This window comes from Cryptomeria japonica, chromosome 6, assembly GCF_030272615.1.
Source record: "Cryptomeria japonica chromosome 6, Sugi_1.0, whole genome shotgun sequence".
In the NCBI taxonomy this organism is placed as follows: domain Eukaryota; kingdom Viridiplantae; phylum Streptophyta; class Pinopsida; order Cupressales; family Cupressaceae; genus Cryptomeria; species Cryptomeria japonica.
In genome coordinates, this window is record NC_081410.1 from 71,478,448 (window position 1) to 71,502,902 (window position 24,455).

Below are 24,455 nucleotides of genomic sequence, written 5' to 3' on the forward strand. Positions count from 1 at the left end.
GCTTATATAGGAAAGGCTATATGGATATGCGAGCACACAAACATGACATGTGGCTCAATAAGAAACAAGGGTAGGTAGGAAATAGGTGTGGTAGGTAGGAGAAACAATAAAATATTCCACATGAGGTGGATCACCCACCGAAGGTGGAATTATCACTCCACAATAAGTGGACATGATAAAGTAGTAACAAGATCACACCATAAAAGGTGGAAATCTCCTACAACACGCTATCCCAATGTGGCACAAACACCCAAGTGTCTCATACTCAAACTACTATGAAATGCATTATCTTAAGTAAACTTAAGTAAGGTGTAATAATATCCAACATGAATAAATAATTACACCAACAATATGTTATTTATTTTATTCAATCCCATTGAACACAAATACCTGACTTTACATCAAAATCAAATCTAATGCAATAGATATTATTCTCAATAAAGCATGCAAAAATGGATTACAACCCCTTTAAAAGTGAATAATTAACATAGTGGCCACAATAACTTATCATTTGTATCTATTCAATGCAATTCCAACTTACAATCAATTCAATTTATACCAAACTTTTAAGAACAAACTGCAACATTTATTATTATCAAGAAATATAATAAATCAATAACAAATGGTGCTAAAGAAGCGACCACAAATTACAAACCCTAAGCCCTAAGGGAGCCACCCAAACAACATATTGTTGAAGCTCAAACACAATCCTTCTATGCAATTGCACAATGCTAGACTAAGGGTTTTTATCCACTAACCAGTTGTGTAAATCAAGGGGTTTCCATCCTCCAATCTCTGGTGATTCATGGACATGATATCCAATCTATTTGAGAGAATAAATTGTAAAACAAACATAACATCTCTAATCTTTGACTTAGAGTGAATAGGTACTTGGGTGTCCACATTCCCTCCAAAAGAAGGCTTCAAATTCTTTCATTTTTCTGTCCAAAATAACTCTACACACAATCCTTTGGCTGACACCAATGATTACATAACACAAAAGGACCCTATAACCCAAGTGTCCACTTTAAAAACACTTTAAGTGGTTCTTTAATAAAATGCTCTAAAAAATACAATTCATTTTCTTATGTTATTTCCTTAAACCCATGGGAAATGGAAAATGGGCTTATGGTACATCCCCATCTTATGGACGAAGGGGATATGACATAGGGCACCCTCTGTTGAGACATGGACCAGCTAGGACTTGAACCTAGGACCTTCCATCGCTGCTGGAGTGCTCTACCACTGAGCTACTGGCCCTTCTTGGACCAGTCCATTGTCAGTCCGGGTGTGGCTTATTTCCAACACCAACACCCCCCCTTAAGCCACACCTCTTGTGTGCTTGGGGCTCCTAGCCTAGACCTGGCTCTGATACCATGTTAGTTTTTAGTGATTAGATTAGCAGTATAGAACAGAAAATCAGAATGCAAAGTAAATCATACACATAACACACATGTACTCTGGGAAAACCTCCCTCTTGGAGGAAAAACCTAGCAACCAAAGATCTCAGATCTGATTTTATTAGGTATAGCAACAGATTACAATATTGCCCTTCTAGGGCATATAAAGAACTTATCTGAATCACATTTCAGGTCAGATTTGAACAATCGCCCAGATTGTTGATTGCAAATCATGTGAGGGAGTTCGCTTGCCCTAGAACAGATGTAGCACAACCTGAAGTAAGTTCAACAACGTTGGAGTAGGTTCGGCAACCTTGAGGCACACTCGACAGACCTAGGAGCAGGTTCGACAGACCTAGGAAGATGTTCGCCCAGCTAGAAGACAATTTTGCTGACTTCAGAATGTAGTTCGCTGATCTTTTGGAGCAGAACATATTGCATTAAGGCAAATGATATTCACTTATGTTATATAACTTGTGACCTCAAGTCACTTCCTTTATATACATGGCCTTAACCCTTATGCCTAGGTTGGCTTTGGCGCCAAATTACAAATTCACAAGTTACATTATAGGGTCAGACCCATTTATAACCACAAGTTACATTCGCCATTATAGGGTCAAACCAATATCACAAGTTACATCGGTTAGGACCTAAACAATAACACTTTATAAGTTACATATTAATAGGTCCTGACCTATTGAATTTACAAGTTACACAATATCCCAAATAGGCCCATACACAATAAATTTTAAGGCCGAAGGCCACATTAAATTTTACCAAGCTAGGTCGGCCCAATCAAGGGGTACGACCTAGCTACATTTTCAACACTCCCTCTTAGTTAGGGAGGATCCCTTGATTAAACAAGTTACATCGTGACCATGCTTCATGGACTCTTTCCATGATATCCACCATGCATTCTCATAGAGGATGAATTCAATATACATCATGGACTCCTTCCACGATATTCATCATGCATACCTGCAGAGGATGAATCCTAAGTACGTCATGGACTCTTTCCATGATACCCATCATGCACAACTGCAGAGGATGGATCCACCTTGCATTGCCCGCGGAGGGTGGAAGAGGTCTTACACCTCAAAGAAACTACCACCTTGCACTTTGCAGACGTGGTCCCACCTTGCACTTTGCAGAGGGTGATCCCACCTTGCACTCTGCAGAGGGTGGAACGAGGGCTCTAACCTCATACTTCTCCCAGAGAAGAATGCAATACCACCATGCCTACTTGCAAAGGGTGGAACGAGGGCTTTCACCTCAACCTTCTCCCGAAAAATTGCCTTAACCAAGGATATAGCTTCCTCTAAAACTAAAACAACAAACAAGCTCCCTCTGAAGCTGAATACAACAAGTTCCCTCTGGAGCTGAAAACAACAAGCTCCCTCTGAAGCTGAACCTGATCATAGTATCACCAACTAAGCTATGTCTCTTAGCCTTCAGCCTGTGATGCTTCCTCACAGGATGTCTCAAAACCTTCCTCTCTTGAATACAATCATCATCTTTATACTCCTCAGTCCGTCCCGAAAGCATTTACGAGAGGTTACTAATAGTTCAAAACTATCATACATGATTCACTATCCAATGAATTGATAACAGCATGAAAAATTCAAAAAATACTTCTCTTATAAGTTAGTCCTCAACATTCTTTCCTAATTTCGCTTAGCAATGAAATTACCATCCACTTAAGTCATAATGAAGCATTTGATGATGACTGTGTGGCCTTCGGGCCTCGCCATCACTTATCATCTATCTTCAACTCAGTGACGACATGTAGGAGTTGCACACAAGGATCACTCAAAGCTGTCAACACAGTAGACTGAAAAAGTAACCTTGATACTAATTTGCAGCATTGTCAACTTGCACAAACCAAGTATCATGCCAATGTTGGGAAATACTATACCAAATTATAGCTTACCAAAAAACACTCAGAAAATTATTGAAGAAGGACATATCAACTTGGTAAGGGTTATTTTATGAAAGAGCAGATCTATTAACTCAATCTGGCCAAACAGCTAGGTCAGCCAATAACAAACTTAATTAAATTCAATGAAACATCAAATGTTCACCTTGCAAGTGACTGGAAACTACATGTAAACTCAAGGAGCCATATAAACATTTATGATTAAAGGCAGCGATTCTCACCATGTTCACCCGTCCTTACCTACTGACTATTATGGCTTGCCAGAATAGTAGGGCCCCTTCAATCTTCCTCCTTTCTGATCTGTTTCCAAACTTGTAGGAAGTAATGACATAATCAGCATAAAGGTATGGCCAGCATGAGGGTACGACCAGCTACAGGAGAACTGAACCACCAGTCATTAAGCCTCTCAAACACCTCCAAAAACTTCCGATATACTACACGAATCTGTTAATCTGATTATGCTAATATGAACCTGGCTCTGATACCATGTTGAGACATGGACCAGCTAGGACTCGAACCTAGGACCTTCCATTGCTGCTGGAGTGCTCTACCACTGAGCTACTGGCCCTTCTTGGACCAATCCATCGTCAGTCCGGGTGTGGCTTATTTCCAACACCAACACCCTCCCTAGTGGTCAGGGATGTCAAGCGAGCATCCCATTCCCTTTAACAATTCCCTGAAATGTCTAGGACATCTAGGGCAGAGCCTTAAAGACACAGAATTAATTTCCAAGGTTCATTATTACTCATTACTTTTGAACTTGGCAAACACACAGGCAAAGGAAACAGAGCCTATGCAGAAACTGCAGGAAGTTTATGTCAAAGAAAGCTCCAACATGGGGACAAAAACAGTGTTCTTTCACCAATCCACAATTAGAAAGGGCCAGGCTAACAGTATTTTGTTCATTAATCTTTAAGATTCTTATAGAAGTCTTGACTAACATTGCAGGCTTCCTTAGGAATTTTGTGGGGAAAGCTACTTCTAACATTCCCAATCCATTTGTGTCTTGGAAAAATGTTTGTATCCCCAGTGGTCAGTAACACCTAGAAACGTGGATTTTTTTAATAAAGCTCTGAAAGCAAAAGCGATGCGGAGGCTATCTAAGGATCCTTCTCAACTTTGAAGCCAGATTCTGAGACACAAATACCTTGATGACTCAACCTAGAAAGACTCCGTGCAGCAACCAGTTCTACAAGGAGATCACACATCTAGAACTCCTTGAAATCATGCGGAGATCAAGTCAGCAAAGAATAACTTTGAAGGTTGGGTTGCTAGGAGGCCATGTCCTGGAAGAACATTTGGTGAGTTGACAGATATCTAAATCTATGATATTGCTATACCCTGATAGCAATATCATAGTTTGACTTGCTGTGGAAAATGCCTCCTACTTATCAGATCTCTAAATCCCTTTCCAAGAAGCATTGTTAATGATGCTTTCAAAAGAATTTTCAGCTGCCAGATAGATGACTACGTGGAAACTTCTTGGTGAGTTGATAGATCTCTAAATCTGATTGTATAAGAATCCTTAAGGATGCTTTCAAAAGAATTTTTGGCTGCCAGATAGATGGCTATTTGGAAACTTCATGGTGAGTTGATAGATCTCTAAATCTGATTGTATAAGCATCCTTAAGGATTCTTTCAAAAGAACCTTGGGTTGCCTGATAGATGACTATTTGGGAACTTTGTCAATAGGGAACAAAGAATAAGCAGAGGAACTGGAAGGTAAGAAAATCATTGGAATCAGGCAAACAGAGAAGCTGAAGTACCTATCCTAGCTTCTTTCAGACTTACAAAAGCCCCAGAGCAAGTTGAATTAAGATGGATTTGGTGCAAATCTGCCAAACATTCAATGCATATGGTTACTTACTCTATTTCAGAGTAGATTTCATGGTTATGCAAGGCCACTCTATTTGCATCTTATTTCCTGAGGATTCAGAGCAGTGCAGCCACTATCTTATCCAATGTGACTCTGTCTAGAACATCTGGATGCAATTCGTGGACAAGATAAATCACTATTGGGTCAGCTCTCGGAATTTAGATTCTCTTTTAGAATCTTGCATCTTCTAAGTCAAAGCAAAAGTAAGTTGTGATAAATTATAACTAGTGCTGCCCTCTCCATCATCTTTTGGCATGTCTGGAAGAATCATAAACATTAAAATTTCAGATACTCGGTTCTCAGCTTGTGTAGATTCCTGCTCAGAGAGGATGGTAATCTCTGAGGATGTTGGAACTTGATTTACTCCAAATGAGGTCCTATATATAAGATAAACAATATATATTTTGAGCAATTGAGAAATGATTACTCATGGGGCCCCTGCTAAAAGTGAGTGTAATCGAAGGCAAAGGCAAATTGGAAACCCCCTCCAAATAAGGATTTCTTTAAGCAAATGCATATGGTGTTTAAAGAGGCCCATGTTATTACAGTTATAGTGGAGCTATTAGAAATAATAAAAGGATTGTTGTTTGGTACTATGCTTTTGGTATTAAAATGAGCTACTAATTGTGAGACTGCAGGCAGGAACACAAGCATTAGTCAAATGCATGCAACTAACTAATAACGAGGGATCAAAAGCTCGTTGATGAAAGATGAGTATGTTTATATATTTGCAATGAAGGCTAAAATCACTTGCTAAAACCTTAACTTTATTATAGAAGGCTAAGTATGTTGTGAGGTACGTTGACAACATATCTTTTAATGCAAGTAGTGTTGACGTGGTGCATCAAATTACACGATATGATTTTCAGGATTCAGCTGCGTAGTTTTGAGTCAATCTACATTGACTCATGAAATATGTGTCAATGGAGATTGACTCACAAGTATGTGGCTGATCCTGAAAATATCATAACTTTTACTCAATATTATAGAGTTGCTGCTTGGGTAGTCAGGATCCCACCCAAAAAAATTGGTGATTAACCTCCAAGGGGGATTATTTTAAAAATGTCCTCTGCAAGATTCTTGGTTTTAGATTCACGACCATAAAATCATTATGGTTTAATCATAATAGTTGAAGGGGCTTAAATATCATGAGCGTGAACCATGTGAACTCATTCTAATAGCCTATTTGAGATCATGGAGTTAGCTCCAAGGAATAACTTCCAAGTTTGGTGTTGCAAGTTTATTGCTTGAGCGTCTCCCCTATTTTGGCTTTACTTCGTTTTTTGTTCAGCCTGAGTTCAATTCTGTAAGGACTTTCTAAGAGGACACTTTCAACCCTGGCCTTTAGAAAGCAGACTTACCCTGTATCCATTGCAGTAGTGGTGCCCTTGTAGGGACAAAGACAAGTGAGAACCCTTGCCCTTTTTCCTCTAGAGGGAATTCCCAATGCTTGCAGCAGGATGCAGGTCTTCCTATTTCTTACAGTGAAATTAGGAAGCTGTTCAATTATTAATTGTTTTGATTCTCATTTGCAAAGTTGATAAATAAGATATAGATCATGTTGTGGCCCCTTCACCTGGACAGAAATGTATTGTTGGGAATTTAAAGAGATTTTTTAATCCTACGTGTGCCAGTCTTGATCTAGATGAGCTCGCTTGAAGAGATTAAAGAAATATTTTGGAAGTCCATATTCTTCCAAATTATTTGGATGCTAGAATGTGGTATGGTGCACAAAAAGTTGCTAAAAGAATGATAATTGAACACCTTACCTTTGGAGGAGGAAATTCCTATCCCCATTGAGAAGGAAGACTTGTGAAATTACAGGACAGAATTCTGACATGATATGGAAGCTTAAAGGATTGTGGATTGCTTGACAACCAGGGTCTAGCATTTAGAACACAGTAAGCATGCTATAGTTCACACCTTGGGCATCAGATTGGATGGCCCTGCTGATCATGGCATTAGAAGAGGCAACTCAAAGAAATTAGTCTTGGCACTGGTTGGAAGTCCACTTTTCTATGTTACACTTGGTTCTGTTGCAGTATTTATACAGTAGCATTTCTCTTGGTTGGGTTCAATTATTTTATGTTAAGCTTGCAAAATATGAACACCATACTCCTTAGATTTTGTTAGGACTCGGTATGAGATTGTTTATCCCATAAGTCCCTGTCAATTAAGTCTGTCATAACCACAATTTTTCTGCCCAAACAAAAGCTAACTTGCAGTTAAACTTATCAATTATAATTTATTATCTACTGCAGTACATTCTTGCACACTGCCTCTGTAATGACTGTAGATAAATGATCTTCAAAAAACTCATCGACTTTGGCAGCTAGAGTTTATTTCGAATGTTATCGATGCCCTCAAGATTCAAAGCAATCAGGTGATTGTAGGTGTTGTTTTGAAGCAAAGACATATTACATATGTGCTGCTATATTGGTGAGTAAGAACTGGTACTATATAACAGAAGAAATTGTATACCATTACAGCTAACAATCAACAGAGCAGCAATAAAGTGCTCAAATAAATTTAATGTTACGGGAAAATGAAACAGGACATGGGGAAACCATATTTACAATAATTTTTTCCTGCTTTGATGGCCTTGAAAGCTCAGTTTTTATGAATATATCATAAGTTTTACATGCATCACAAGTCAAACATGTTGTATCATTTCTTCTCGTACAGAGATTATTTGACCAGAAACATATTTCTGATAATTGTCCCAACTATTTCAATCTCTGAAACAAATTTGCTTGAAACACAGAATTTATCCAACTTTGCTTTCAGTTTTGTGAATGCCTTTGAAATGAAGTTGCAGAAATACTGAACATTTATAACTACTGATATCACAAGCATTAACCCTCCTTAGTACTCCAAATATAAATTAAGGTGGTGGATATAAGTGGCAAGAATCAGATAACATATTGATCCATCGTTACTTTTTGGCCTTTCATGATCATGTTCTTTCAAAAATTCTGTGGATTATGGAAAGCTTTAGGAGCCTTTATCTTTTTTTTAAGGTTACAAGAAACATAGTCTTTACCATTCTGGTAATCACTGGAATGGTCCCTTTCTGCCCCTTGTGAATGTATAGAGTATTTTATAAGCTATCCAGAATGCTTCCTGTTCTAGCCTTGAAATCTGTAACCAATCCTTTTAAGATATATATGAAATTGATCAACTATATTTCTAATATTCTTTTCCTTGCAGAAGCTGAAAACTAATGAGTTCCACAGAAGAATATCTGGAATTAGACCTTCCTGCACCATATCTTCGAGGAAAATATTGGCTTCATAAAGTTTACCTTGCTTACAAAGACCAGCAATCAGTGTGCCGTATGTGGTACTATGTGGACTAAAGCCATTATCCAACATCTTATCCAAAATTTTGGCAGCATCATAAAATTTGCCTTCCATGCAAAAAGCATCTATTAGAGTTTGGTAAGTTACAGCATTTGGGACACATCCATGTTTCAACATAGCCTCAAGATATTCGACAGCCTTGTGCACTTTGTATTCTTTGCAGAGTCCATCAATCAACACATTATAACTCACAACATCAGGAAGACACCCATTCTCCATTAACAAATGTAGAAGTCTGGTGGCTTCATAGGACCTGCCTTCTTTGCAAAGCCCACCGACCAACTTATTATATGTACAGACTCTTGGTATGTAACCCCTTTTCAACATATCCATTAACAACTCCTGCGCTTCTTCTACCCTGCCAGCATTGCTCAAATTATCTATCATAACACTGTGACTCATGGCACTGGGATTCCCACCCTTAACCAGAACCTCATTCAGCAGCTTCCTAACTTCTTCCACCCTTCCTCTCGAACAGAGCTCATTAAGCCTCTTACTAAACCCTTCCTGATCAAGACTATACCGTTTAGAAGTCGTTGCACCCTTTTTCAAAATCTTGATAAGAATCTTAACAGCCACGTCAACCTTGCCTCTTTCGCAAAAAGCCTCCAGAAGTGTACTGTAAGTGGCAATATCAGCTCCACATCCCCCCTGTGAAATCCTCTTAAGCATCGAATATAACAAATGGGTCCCATCGTGCAATCTCCCATCATTGCAGAGTCCCTGCATCAGGATCCTATAAGTAACCTCACTTGGATAACAGTTCTGTGACTTCATCTCATGGAGCAATTCAAGTGCAAGATCAGACCTGTTGTGCCCACAAAGTGCCCTAATAAGCACATCAAAAGTACAGTCATCCGGGCGCACTCCCCACTTCTTCATATTAACATACATATAATGCACCCTCCTTAAATCCCCATTTTCAACAAGCAAATTCATAAGTTCATTGAAGGATCCAGTCCAGCTTCTACAGTTAAATTCCTTAATCCTCTGAAAAACCCTAATGGCCTCTTCTAACATGCCTGCTTTTCCATAAAATTTAATGACATTGGTAAAAAGGGTATCACTGCATTCACAGAAGTCCAATCTCAAATCTTCCATAACATCCTCCATCAATCCAAACTTTCCAGAGGCCCCAAGTATGTTAATCATGGTGGTGTAGGCTAATCCATTATGTTTATATTGTGGGTGCTGTAGTTTTGCTTCGTTGAAAATAGCCAAGGCCATAAGAGAGCTCTTCTGGGCTTTAATAAGTTGGGTTACATGTGTGGGGTTGAGGAATCTTGGCCACTGAACATCTAAAGATTTTTTCACAGTTAGATTATGGTTGTTAATGTTGGTGCTGTGGGTAATATGCAAAAGTGCAGTGAAAGTTGCGAGTGAAGAGGGATGCTTACCTTTAATAAGTATTAACGCCCACGGCATTTGTGAAAAGAAACGACTCGGGATTGTTGTGGCCATGGCTTCGTCTAATTTGGGCGCTTTTTACTGAGGAAAACGGTTCTACGAGTTTGAATTAAACTATACCCTTCGCAGAGGTTAATTTTGCTAGCCAATTTTGATTCTTGCTTCTTGATCCTATTAGACGATCTGTTTCTTTTCCATGTCAAGTAGCAGCTAACTGGATTCAGTCTATCATGTTCCAATCGCGCCGAGCCCGAAATAGAAGTTTTTCATGGTAAGAGCTTTTTAATTCTTGTGTAAAGGAAAATTGTATATTGTTGTACATTTATTTTACCAGTCATTTCGTTATTATATTTTAGAATTTATTTACCTTGTTCCTAGCTTAAAACCTTTTTCTCAAGATGCTAATTTAAATTATTATTATTTTTTTACTTTGTATTCATTTAGATATGAGTATAATTGCATGTTTTAGATAATAGTACGATTGTAGTAATATTCATATTTTAAAATTATAAAAAACTAATATTTTTTGCATTTTTTTCAAATAGCTACCTCACCGTACAATCTTATAAAAACATACATTATCCTCATTTAAAAGTGTCTTAACATTTTCTTGCATCTTTGATTGTTGTTACTGGATCTCATTCATTTCTTCTTCTAAAATATTCCAATTTTTTTTGCTAGCTTCTACTATAAAGATAGTTTCAAACAAACTTCTTCTTTAATATAACTTATTTTCTTGCATATTACCTTCACAACAAACGTCATATAACCTCTCATCTTTCTAATAATAGGAATTCTTTAGTGAATCCACATCCCTAGATATGTCTCCATTAACAAATCACAACACAAACATTATAGTAAAAACCTACTAGGATTTTTATTTACTTGCACACACCCCAAATCTTCTAAACATTGATGAAGTGGAAATATGTCATCCATGTGACTAACATAGGCAAACTCCCTTATACAATAATCATATGTCCCCCTTCTTACATAGGTTCAAGTGTAAATATATCTACACTAAAAAGCTAAATCTAGTTTTTGTGAGAACAAGAAGAAATAGAGGAGGGGCATCAATACCTAAAAAGTTTTTCAAGTTGTATGGCTAAAATATGTTACTGTTTATTATGGGTTGGTAGCGCCATTTTGTGGTCAATAGGATGGTTTGAGGGATAGGTCTTTTTGTAGTCTTTCATTCTCTTGTATTTATCTAAATGGTAGCGAACATTTGAGGTCATTTGCATGGGTTCAAATGTCACTACTACAATTCTCACATGAGGGCCATCTATGTCAATAATCTAGTTTGTAGAAATCAGTGGCCTTCATTTTGGTTTCTTTAGCATTTGCACCTTCATTGACCTCCAAAGTAGGGAGATTCTCTCTTACTCTTTTCCTCTTTTCTTCATGCAATGACAATATTTAATGAAACAACTTGCATTGGCAATGAATATAACGGGAAATATGTTGTAAATACTTCATAATAATTGAGAATAATAAACCATATTAAGGGGGAAACCCTCCAAATATCTCCAATGAGTGTAATTATGCCCTAGTTTTCACCAAGGTTGACTTAGATACTTAAATTGACAACCAGGATGACCTCAGTATCTAGATAAGAATATATAATGATCTTATAACTCAATTAAAAGTTAAGGTAGCCACAATCTAACTACTCAAAGAAGCATTATCCTTAGTGTTGTTCAAATGTAGATACATGTGTATGAAGTTTTTACTCTCGTGTGGCAACTTCAACTAGTAAAGTATTCCACTAAATGAGATATTTAACGAGAGTCCTCATCATTAGCTCTATTAATACTACATGTATATGAATCTTTTGCCAATCACTTTCTTTGGAAGGAATAATGAAAATTTAGATGTGTACATGTGTTATTGGAGGTAACTCAAGCTTGTAAATGGTACTACCTATCTTTTACAAAATTTGTTATAGACCTTAATATTTTGGTTACAACTTGTTCTTTTTTTTCTTTTTCTTCAAGGACATTTTCTTATAAGGTTGCAATAAGAAGAAAACCCCATCAATAAATGCAAAACTCCTTTCGATGCGAGTTGGTTAACCTATTGTTTTATTCTTATTTTGTGTTATGGTCAAATTCTCCTTAAGTTCTAAAAGTACTTGTTGCTGATGATACACGTGGTCCTCCATAGCCTAAAATCTTTGCATCACCCTCAATGATGATGTGATGAATAGAGGATGGTATCCTTATAAAACCATAAATGGAGACATTTTTTAAGAATTACAGAAGTGTTAAACGATTGTTCTACTAGCACAGTAGTCAATCTACTCATTGAGACTACTTGTTTTAATTGGAACAACGTAGATACCCTTCCAGGCACTTATTAATAGCCTTATTTGCCCATCTAATGAGGGATGGTATGGACAATTATGAATTAACTGAGTACCCAAACAAGAGAAAAAAATATCTAAAATTTACTAGTAAAGATAGGTACATGATCATTGACAATCATCCTAGGCTTACCATATAACTTTTGTATATTCTCCATAAATTCTTTTGACACTATACTAAAAAGGATGAGATGCAACAAAATGGGCATATTTGGTTAGGTGGTCCACCACTACCATGATGACATTCTTACCTTTAGATCTTGGAAGGCCTATGATGAAATTCATGGAGACCTCTTCCCAATATTGGCTAGGAATAACTAAGGGCTACAAAAGACTAGATGTCTTAACTATTTTGCCTTTATTTCTTTGACATACCAAATATTTAGCAACAAATTTTTGAACATCAACTTTAAGCTCTTCCCAAAAGAAAAATATCTTCTTAGGCACATCAATTAAAGTGTTCTTAGCATGCTCTTTTCCAAATGTGATTGATATTCAATATTATTCAATGATCCAAAATGAGTACAATTGAATATCTTTAAATATATGTATATAAGATCAATAATGAAGAATACGTGTTCAGTCAACTATAGGTAGGAAAGTAATAGGCAACAATCATTAAAATTTGAATTTTGGAATTTCAAATGTCAAATCCATGGATGCAAGATCACTCTCCCACCAAATTTGACTTGAGAGGGAATATCTAGTAATAAGTATGTATGAATATGTGGGTAAATATGAGTAAGAAATGGATAAAAGGATGTGAGAATGCATAAAAATAGATGAATAACAATGTGGAGAAAGAGCCTAATCTTATACAATAGTGTAGCATTTATTGATAGATAAATATATTAAACCATTCTCTCAAAATAAGTACAAGAGTAAATGGGAATCGCAAATTTCACCATTACAATGATATTTGTAAATATTTATAAATGGTTTAATAATTTTTTTTTTATTTTTGGTCGGTAATATATAATATTTTATTAATATGATATATCAAAAAGAGTACATACTACAAAATAACCCCCAACAATATCGACTGCACATCATACCACCCACAATATCAAAATCTTAGAATAGCCCCCCTTTAACCCTCTACAATCACTCCAAAATGGAAGAGTTCAAATAAACAGTATAGATCATATACAGACAACTTGGCCGTTATATACAATAAATTAAAAATATATATCGTTGTCATTTTTAAAAACAACCTTAAGCTAGCACCAACTATACTAAACTAAACAACTAAGTATTCTCACGTTCATCTTTGAACCTGACCAAAATTTTAACAGCTTCCTTTGTGCACACTCGCAGTCTCAATTCTCACCCCACCTCCACTTGTGTCACTTTGTGTGCCACTTTAAGAGCCTCCTCAACTTGCATTAAATCAGCAAAGGTCTTGAACGCCTCCCAGCCACGCCATGCCATAGCTCTGCACCTTGCCTTCAACTCGTCCTCCTGCCAATGAACAAAGGGAAGGAGATTCACAAATTTTGCCATCCCTTCTGAAATATCAATTCCCTCACCTGGGATTTCCCATTCAAAGATTGAATCCATACCTCCCAGATATTCCTCTGCTATTAACTCACGCAACACCCGCTTCACCTTATCCACTGTATTCTCAAATTCCAATCCCCAGACAACAATTAATGAGTAAATTTCCATGTTGGTCCTATATTTGTGGCTTATATACACAATGTCCTCCCCTAACATGAGTTTAACTGCATCCCTCAATCTATCATCCTTGTAAAGAAATAGGCCTTGTACTCACCTATTTGACACCTTGCCCACGAAAAGGCACTAATTTCTTCTTAGTCTTAAAAGTAAAGCTAGCTTTCATCTTCCAACTGCTACAGTGTCATCACCTTTGTAAAATTTGTCTCTGCTCTCTGCAAAAGGCTCTTGAAGATGAACAAGATTGATAAAATGAATGGTAGAGCCACCAAATATCATTAAAACAATTAAATCACTTCACATCATATTCCAATATCGATGTCCTCGGCCATCATAAGCCTATTTCATCAATTCTCTGCCATGAGTACATTGTCTGATCTTTATTCTCCACTCTGTCTGCATGATTCGTCATTAATTCCACCTCTACATCGTACGACTTAACATATCTACTTTCCATTATTTCATATTTCCAACAAACTTGGGCTTGCCATAAGAATGTTATCATCTTCCATACCAATAGCGGACATGCAACGAAAATCTTCCAAATAATATTTATGTACATCTCCAAATGATGTGGCCCATTTGGACAACACATCAGCCACATTGTTCGTTGCTCTGCGCACTGACTTTAAAGTCACTAAAACAATTTAAATCACTTCTAATTTTTTGGACATATTTATTTAACAACCAAGCCTATATTTCCCCTTTTATTAATGCATTTACAATGATTAAAGAATCCCCTTCCAAATGTAATCTTTTGAAACCTAATTTTAGTCCCCAATCAACTACCATGTATGTTTCTTGTGCCTTAGCCTCATTATTCGTACCCTTCTCCAAACATTTAGAACCCCATGCAATTATATTGCCCTTCTAATCCCAAAACACCAGTCCAGCTCTAGAATCACCTAGATTCCCTTTTGACGCACCATCAAAATTGGCCTTAATACATCCTTCTGTCGGAGGTGTCCATTCACAACTCAAATTTGAGTTTATATGCCCTAGAGACGGATCATCCCGTCTAGGCCCATGAACGAGCCTGGTTTAATAATGTTTTTAATAATATATATTTTTATAAAAAAATTCTAAATAATTTCTCAATTATGAAATATTATATAAATTTTTGTATATAATTTTATCAATAAAATAGTTATTCGTTATTTTAAAACTTATAAATGCATTTAAGTAGTATTTTCTAAATTATAAAATAGTTTTTAATTCATATTTGAATATTAGTTTTTAGTATCAATATTTATTAAAAGCAACATTATCCTATTTAACTATATAATAAAAAATTAACCAAAATATGAGTGTAATAACTAATTAAATTTGAGAGGTATAACTACAATGGCATCAAGGGGTGAATTGTAATGGCATGAGTGTATTTTTTTAAGTAGTTAATTAGGCATAAGGCAATTGTACCCTATAAAACTTGAAAAAATAAATAAATAGATAAAGTACATGCCTCAAGAATAGGGGTGCATAAGGACCACTACAATGCTCATACCACCTATCTAAAAAATTAATTGTTGATTGATAAAAAATACTTCTATGAAAATAGCCATATGGGAAACTCAATGACGGGGAACCTATGCATGTTCACTGAGTGACCTTCGGGATTTTAGAAGTCGGCTCTTCATATATGGGGAGAGAAAAGGGAAAGAAGGAAAACCTAAAGCAAAACTACTCTAGAGCGATGTGCTGAAATGATTTTAGTATACTATAAGCACATAGAAACTTCACAACGTGTAGCTGTGAGGCTCATTCAACAATCTACATGCCCATAAAATCGAGATTGAAATATAAACGACTCATTTAACATAAAGCAATAAATGCCATTCATCCACTAGATAACAAGTTCAAAACATAGTTTAATCTACAGAGTCTCACAACATATATTCTTGAAGTTATATTGAATTACAAAATGCATAGAAAGATGTTCTCGCACACTGAAATATAGTGATCATAAAGGCCAAAGACACAATTTGACCATCACAGTCTCAAAAGTACAATCACAAATTAAAGGTGTAATTCTCCTAGCAATTGTATATGTTTTTCTTTCAAGATGCTGAACCCTTACAAGAGAAAAAAATATTACTTAAATAGAAAGGGGGGCAATAGCCTGGCGGAGAGAACATAAAGAGAAACAAAAACCAAAACACCGCTGGCAGCGCCGTTAGCACCCGTCAAAATACCTGATTAGAAGTTGGATTAAGACAACTTCGGCCTCTAGTGCAACTGCCACCAAATCTTCTAACAACGGATCAAAAAGAAAGAATCTACAATTGATATTCAATCGCATGTTGTTGGCGACAAACACCCCATTACCTCAAAAAACAAACCAAGGTCACCCGACGATTGCTTCAAATGCAATGTGGCAGCAGAAGGGAGATTCTCGGGGATGAAACAAAACCACATAAGATGCTTCATGAGGATTTTCCATCCAGCACAAACGCCAACACCTTTTAGAGATGCGGGACCACCAACAAAGAGCGACAAAGTAACTTGCCACGTGTCAGCATCTCTAAACACCTTGGTAAGGGGAAAAAGAAAGCATGAACAACGTCAGTCGTGCTGCCACATGGAAGATGTGAGGAAGCAAAAATAGAACTTTGGCTAGGGGGAAAATAAAAACAACTCCTCGAAAGGGAAACGGTAGATTAAAGTCTACATTTCTTGGAAACTTCTCAAAAAATCTTGCCTGTGGGATGTCGATACCCAAAATCCTGATTGGCAGACTAGGCTTATATCTCTGTCGGCTTGAAAATCTTGTCGAAAAGTTGTTGCATGGGAGACCAATATTCCTTGGAAGGGATAACCTGAGCCTTGAGAGCTTGAAAATTTTGATCCAGCTCGTTGACATCCTTGAAAGGAACTATTTATGATTCTTTGTGGGCCAATTCGAGCATAATAGGGAGTTTGGCCAAAGGATGAAATAAGGCCTCGAACTCATCCACTTCAAGAGAATCACTCAATGCTTGAAGGGGTGACTGATCTTGTTGTTTCTGCACTATCAAGCTTGATAGTTTCTCAACTCCCATGACTGAGTTGTCCGTAAGAAAAGGGGAGGGAAGACCAAGCTTGAAAAAACCTTTGAGGCGTTATGTAATAAAGGTGATGGAGTTTTAATAACAACAGACTTGAAGCAGCTTGTTTAGCCATTTTGCCACAATTGACGAAATGGTTAGTCTTTTGAATTTCTTCGAAATCCGCAATTCCTACTGCAGTTAACCCTTGGGAAGAAGCGGCGTAAAGACAATCAACTAACTTCTGAGCCTCATAGACTTTTGGGGTCGATATCTACATGGTGTCCTCAATGAGAGGGTCAGTCTTAACACACAAACCCTAAGAAACTGCTAAGAATTGCAGAGCTGGTTCTAGGGAGGGAACAAACTGATTTTTCTTTTCCTAGTATACATTATGAAGTGCCTGCACTAGGTAAGTAAAATCTGTGGGGGAAGCAGGTTGAGAATATGATGGTTTTGAAAGTAACTCCACTGTAGCCTCTTTGGATTCCAACCGCTCGTCCATTTATCTCAAATCTTTTGCTTACTTTGTTACCTAGTGCTGCAGTGTTATTATCTTGGTCTTCTTATCTTGTGTCTCTTCCTACATTCGCTTGCTTTCTGTATGTTGGTTCGCGACAACCACTTGGGATTCATGAAGCTCTTGGGGAGATTGAGTTTGCAAGGTCTGGAAGTCTTGCAAAGCTTTATCTTTTGCTGTCCTTTCTTCTGCTAGAAGGTTTTGAATGCTGACCAACTCTTGATGTTCCTTTTCTTTCTCTGCAATGGCTTCCTACAACTGAGCTTGAATTTGAGCCATATTGGAAGAAGCGGATTGGATATGCAATAATTCTTGCATTTTATCATATAACTCCTAGAAAATTGTCTTCTTAGTAGTTTGCTCTGCTCATAACGGGCCCTCAAAGATCTTTAATGCATTTTGGAGCTTGTCTCTCTCACCCTTTTCTTGAAGTATTGCAGACTGTAAGTGAGTCATCTCTGATTCTCTGGCCTTCCCCTCCTTCATCAGTTGCTCATTTGTAGTTTTTACCCTCTCTAGCTCAATTGTGAGTTTCTCTAGGCAACGAGTACACTTTAGATAGTCAAAAGAGACCACCTTATAGGATTCTTCCATGATTTCCACTTTGTCTTGCGGTCGATCTCTACTTAGATCAATGTCAATGGCATGCATAGAATAGTCTTCGGGTCGCATTTGATTGATTGGTTTGACAACATTCAGCATCATGGCCGCAAACACTAAATTTTGACGATCCTCTCTGAAGATAGTTTGAATGCAAGGCTCTGTAGGCTTCTGAGAAACTTTGACCTTTCTCTTTTGTGCCTTCTAAGCACACACGAGCTTACCTGAATCTGCATACTGATAGAAATCTGATGGGGAAGGGATCATTTGCCCTGCAAAAGGAGCTCCCACAGGTGGGACAAAAGGAACAGGAGCCATACTAGCTTGCACCTGGGTTGGAGCTGTCAAAGAGAGTGCAGTTGGGGAAAAAGGAGGGATCCCAGGGAAAACATTGGTAGGCAAGGAGAACAACGATCCAACACTAGACGAGGCAACAGGTGAAAAACTTGCAAAATCGAAGAGACGCGAAGCGAAAGATATCTCGGTTGGCTGGCTTGGGGTCTGAAGAGAGTGGGTCATGCTAACCAAGCTGTCAAAAGTGCCAACGCTAGGTGAGGAAGATGCAAACGGGCTAGTAGAGGTTGCAATTTATTGGGTTTGCACAGAAAGAACCAACGCGACTATCTCAGGATTACTTAGCGCAGTAGTAGGGTTTATTGAGGATGACGCCGACACAAAACCAAAGATTGAGAAGAAAGAAGAGGGGTAGGAAAAAGTACCTACGCTGGAGAGGTTGTTGATGCAAGCGAGGTTGGAATTGATACAGGGGCTTGAGTCTGCAAACTCTCTGGGTTTCTAGAAGTGCTCTTCTGCTTCTTCTGAGAGGTTGTGACCTCTTCTGGAGAAACCTGCTGTAGTAAGGCTAGGCTTGGCCACTTTCTTGTAGTCTGAGTTCTAGACCTGCTAACAAGCTTCTTTATAGATTGAAAAGTAATGTTAAGCGTGGAGCCCAGGACAATGATCCTGATTTGCTTTCCTTTCCCTCTGGATGCCTCAACCACTTCTGCAACAACTCCTTCATCAGTGGCACCCAGAGGAGGATCATAATCATCATCTTCATCGCTATTATATTTCTGTCACTCTCGCTCGAATTCATCATTGCTGGGAAGATTTTCTAATCCCAGTTTGTTTTCTTTGACTTCTTGCCTATATCTCCAAAAGGCCTGCCTCTTATCTTTGGGCAAGTTCTCTTCGGGCAAGTTCTCTTCCTGCATCCTTCTGTATAAATGGAGTGGTAATTTCTTTAGCGGGTCGTACTTTTCTTTCACATAGTAGAAGACAACCAAGGCAGTCTTTCTTCTTTGGGAATGAGATGCAGATTCACATATACTGTTAGGCTATCTTCCTACGGGTTCCTCCACGAATCCCAAACAGGGCCACACAGAATATGCACTATTGCATTTTTTCTTGAGGCTAGACATCCGTCTGGGTCATAATTCCATTTATCATCAATAACCATCAGGCCTGGCTGAACCAACTTTGAAGTGAGTGCGCTTTCTTCTTCATGTCTTTTGAAGACAACAATGGGTCCAATTATCACATTATCCTTAAAAAAGCCAACTCCATGCTTTCCTGACCCTATGCTTTGTTCAATAATGACCAACTGCCTGAACATTTCTAGAGCCAAAGTGCAATCCGAGATGAATTGCAAGAGGCAAAAAGGGTCTTTAGTGAACCCATGAGTCCTAATGAAAGATAAATTTGACCCTAGATACCGATCACACGGAAGAAAAGTGGATTTCATCTAGGCGATTTACGTATTTGAAAAGCGTGTGATTGAATATGTATCTATCTTAATTAAATCCTGCATTGCAGGGGCCAAGAAGGCATCTGAAAATGCATAAGCATCATGTGTGGCAGACAGCAAGGGGGACCACAATGTTACCAGATTATTTTGGTTCTTATTGTCATACATTACAAGCTCCATGGACTCTTTAAAGAATTTAGGGTTCTGGTGCAGAAACATGTGGACAAGAAAAGAGGTGTACCTGAACCTACGATGACTTTTGAAGTTCGCCAGCTACTCCACCATCTCATGTACCAAAACATTCGCAAAGTCAAAACAAAAAAATTCCTTCTGCTTTCTAAATTTGAACAGGAAACCCATTTGAAATGGGTAAATATTTTGATCATCATCTAGGCTGAAAATGTATGCCAGCATAGATGTAGCATCTTTCACATCTTGATGTTTGAAAGCATCATAAGCAATTGGTAATTGAGGAAGCTCGACGGTCTCGGGATCTCTTTGCATCAAGTCGTTACGGAAACTAACAACAATGTCTTTGTTCCTTCAATAACCCTCCAGAGCCTTTTTCTTAAAAATCACTATATTATTGTCAATCTGAGGAATACACAACATACCCCTGATGGATTCAACACTTATCACTACCTTTAGTTGTTCTCCTTCAATTACAAGAGGTTCTAGGGTAAATTTCTTAGTGCACTCGTTAATGAAATTAGGGCAATGAGACACCATAGGAACCATGTACTGCAGGAGACTAGAGTGCCAAAGTTGAAAAGCAAGCCTACTTGTACCATCCTTCTTCCGTCTCTGATAGGTGACTTCTTAGAGGGTCTTTGGCTGAATGTGAAGATCTGGGTCAAAAACATCTTCGAACCTATCCGCAACCACGATTGTGTCCTTGACATAGCTCTTTGATTTTGGTTTTGTGAAAGGACGGTCAAGCTTAGGAGGCATGGCGTGGGTAGCAAAAGATGCCTCTTGAAAAATGTCCACATATTGACTGTTGAAAGCAGTACCAGAAACTCCTGCGGATGATGCCATTTTTTGTTTTCTAAGGGTCTACACTTAGGGGTTGAAAAAATTTGTTCTTATTTCACTTCATTGTTGTATGCGCTCTATTCTTGATAAAACTACATTCACGAAGATGGGGTCCTTGAAAATTGCACTACATGGTACATTAGCTGAGAGTTAACTTGATGAAACAACCAACTCATACATACGTGCAAGATTAATTCGCGTGTTGTGCGCCTTACTACCAGCTCACTAAAAAGTGAGGCAATTATGCCCTTTAATGCCACCATTTGAAAATATTTTGCACTGGCCCGCACAATCTTCTTGGATTAAGGACTTCTCGCTTTATGGCACATTTATGAAAGCCTGTCGCACATATCAACGTGAGAGATTACCTAAGATTTGCTTCAAAAGGAAATATTATAGCCGGATGCGTGGCAACAACTCGTAATTCACACATCCTCTGAAAAGATTGCACAGGAGGGATGATTAAGGCTAATATGTGTGTTAATAAAACTCATTAATCACCAACTTGTGCTAATGCAAGAGCCATTGATACTTCTCTTGGCATAATCTCTTTTATAAATACCGCTTGAGAAGGCAATTTTGATCATACTTAGAATCAATCCCTAGAAGTTTAGGATAGGAGTGAGTAGCTTCTTAGAATAAGAGTAATGGATACCCCTGTTAGGCTAGTAAGCATAGGTAGTCAAGTTGCTTTTCTAGGAACTATCTCAGGTTGTGGTTTGCAGAGGATGATGGACCACACTAACCCTATTATCATAGCTACTATCAAGTTGGTCCTGGGGGAAGACTTTGTAGGTTTTGAGGACCGTTACCGTGTAAAAACAGATATTACCTCCCTCTTTGTAGCCTCCCTGCTTGACATTGTTGTGCCTAAACACCTTGTTCTGCAACTCACATACCAACTTTTCCATGATAAGTACTTGGGGGGGTTGGATGAGGTAGTCCATTATGCAGACCCTATTTGGGGTATCCCCATGGCTTCGGATTTGAGGCGATTCCCCAATGATGGTGAGGTGGTCCCATGGCTGCCTTTAGTTTCTGGTTTTAAATCCATGTCTATAATAACACGTGTCGCTATTGAGCATGGCGAGCAACTGCTGAAAGTACACATGTTGATTGAGGTGATGGGAGTAGTGTGGTACTCAGATTTTTGGGACTACATCTTTCCAAGAATTTTGACCCCTGAGAACCCTCCAATCCTCTAGGTAGTTCTATGCTTCTCAGATTCAGACTCAGACCTAGATTTTGATCTTGGGGATGGAGACGATGAAGAAGACGACGACGACGCTGACTTTGATGAACACGAGCTTGAGTTCGAGGATGATAACTAAACAAGACAACTTCTTGCAGTAGCCTTTCTCTCCATCTTTTTGCGTTTTGTCTGAATGACATGAGGGCCTAAGAGCCTCTTTTGCAATGTATATATGTAAAGAAACCATACGTATAATATAAAAGATATTTTATTTTTCGGCCTAACCTGGCTTCTTGGACTCAAAATGCTTGTTAAATCTTATTTTTTGCTTTGCTTGGGTTCAAAACAACTTAATTAGAGGCTTAAATAAAAACAACGGTTAGACCTTTGAAAAGAAGAAAAAATTATTTATAGTATTCACATATGCAAACAAAGATAAGCCTTAATAAAAATCTTTGAGGTGGATCCCATTGACTGGGATCTCTAAAATCTCACCTTGCGAGTCCTCTAAGACGAAAGCGTTAAAGTCCTTGCATTCAACAATGCGGAACGAACCTTCCCATAGGTTGTCGAATTTGGCATGGTGTCCCGGCTTTGCACTGCGTTCGTATATTTTAGGATAAGGTCTCCCTGTTTAAATCCAGGGTCAGAGCTCTTTTTGTCAAACCATTTCTTGACAATCTGCTAGCGGTTCCGAAGAGATTCGAAAGCTGCCTCTGTTTCTTCTTGTTGCTCCAGGAGTTCTGCCAACCTTACTTCCATAGGCTCATTTTCCTCCAGCTCAAGGGATTTCAGGATCTACAGGGTTGGAATCTTTGATGAGATTGGAAAATATGCTTCTTTCTCGTATATAACCTTGTATGGGGAGTTCTTAAAAACTTGTTTGTTGGTGACCCTGTTCGCCCAGAGTGCGCTTTTCAAATGGCAATGCCATTCTCTTTCGTGTTCTGCACCAATTATCTTGATAAGATGAATCATATTTTTGTTTGTAGACTCGACCAAACCATTACCTTGCGGGTAGTAGTTCAAGGAGGTCTTTAAGTAGATTCTATTTTCTAGAGAAAACTGAGTGACTCTGGATCCAATGAATGCTCTGGCGTTGTTTGATATGATGGTCTTTGATGGACCAAAACGTGTAACTAGCTCCTCAAGGAACCTAAAAATTTAGTTTCGGTGAAATTTTTTAATGGCATTGCCTCTTTCCAGCAGGTGAATTAATCTATGGCCGTGAGAATCCATTTGTTACTGACAGAGGACATCGGATTGATCATCCCTATGAAATATAGCCCCCATTGAGTGAAAGGTTCATCTACCACTATAGGCCTAAGTGGCATGACTGCATTCCTACGCTTTCCAATGTAAAATTGACAGTCTTTGCATCCCTGGATCAGGGTATGGGCGTCTTTGAATAACAAGGGCTAATAATAGTATTCACGAATAATTTTCATAACAGTGGTTTGGGCCGAGAAATGACCTCTCGCGAGGCCGCTATGGAACTTGTGCAAGATTTTTTCAACTTGTGTCCTGTCCACACAACGGAGTAAAACTGCATCAAAATTTCATTTGAATAGGACACCTTCTAGCAACCAATAGCTGCTATTCTGGAGCCTATAAAATCTCCTCTTTTTCGCGGGGAGATTTGATGAAAAACCTCTGATTTGCATGAAAAATTTACAATCAACGATCTATCCCTTTTCATCTGGCTCTGTATGCATTAACACAATCTCGTCTTGAACCTCTCCCAGATCTTGAGGTTCTTGGGCTAAGTATTTACAAAGACCCTTGCCTCTGATCACCTTAGTGGGTCTGACATCAATGTCATACTCGAGGATCTTAATAATCCAATTGGCTCTATTTTCTGTGATTTCTACTTCCATGATGTACTCGCGGACTGCGGGATGAGCCACATAAACGGTCATCTTGTTACAAGAAATGAAATGCTTGAACTTCTTCAGGCCTTTTACAATGGCAAAGGCTTGTTTTTATACAAAATTATATTTGATTTCATATGCTTTTAGCTTTTTAGAATGGAAAGCAATTGGATGCTTGCCTTTAGACTCTGCATCCTTCTGGGTTGACACAACGACTATGTTGAAATCACTGGCATAAACATACATCATAAAATCCTTGGACATGTCCGGATTAGCCAAAATAGGGGTGGAAAAGATAGCCTCTTTAGTCTTTTCAAATGCTTCTTTGGCCTATGACGTCTATTTGAAATGCATATCTTTCTTGAGCATGAGGGTGATAGGCCTTACCATTCCAGCGAAATCCAAAATGAATCTATTAACGAAGTTGATCTTCCCCAAAAAAGA

The 24,455-nt window shown here is 38.2% G+C and overlaps 1 protein-coding gene and 2 non-coding genes across 3 annotated transcripts; all 3 read right to left on the reverse strand.

Annotated features, from left to right (window-relative positions):
• Positions 1-1,189: 1,189 nt before the first annotated feature.
• Positions 1,190-1,260, reverse strand: TRNAA-AGC (transfer RNA alanine (anticodon AGC)). Its single transcript has one exon. It is a non-coding gene; the product is annotated as a tRNA-Ala (tRNA).
• Positions 1,261-3,833: 2,573 nt separating this feature from the next.
• On the reverse strand, positions 3,834-3,904 carry TRNAA-AGC (transfer RNA alanine (anticodon AGC)). The gene has a single exon. It is a non-coding gene; the product is annotated as a tRNA-Ala (tRNA).
• Positions 3,905-7,708: 3,804 nt separating this feature from the next.
• Positions 7,709-10,258, reverse strand: LOC131064202 (pentatricopeptide repeat-containing protein At1g05600). Its single transcript, XM_057998257.2, has 2 exons — positions 9,972-10,258; positions 7,709-9,872 (listed from the first exon to the last, which is right to left on the reverse strand). Exons 1-2 carry the CDS (start codon positions 10,033-10,035, stop codon positions 8,341-8,343), a joined length of 1,596 nt encoding a protein of 531 aa, XP_057854240.2. The 5' UTR covers positions 10,036-10,258; the 3' UTR covers positions 7,709-8,340.
• Between the last annotated feature and the right edge of the window lie 14,197 nt (positions 10,259-24,455).

Excerpts from the sequence above, each read along its gene's own strand:
- LOC131064202 (XM_057998257.2), bottom strand. The coding sequence starts at position 10,035 with ATGGCCACAACAATCCCGAGTCGTTTCTTTTCACAAATGCCGTGGGCG. Across the intron at positions 9,873-9,971 it reads GGCGTTAATACTTATTAAAG|ATGTTCAGTGGCCAAGATTC; the intron begins GTAAGCATCCCT and ends AAAAATCTTTAG.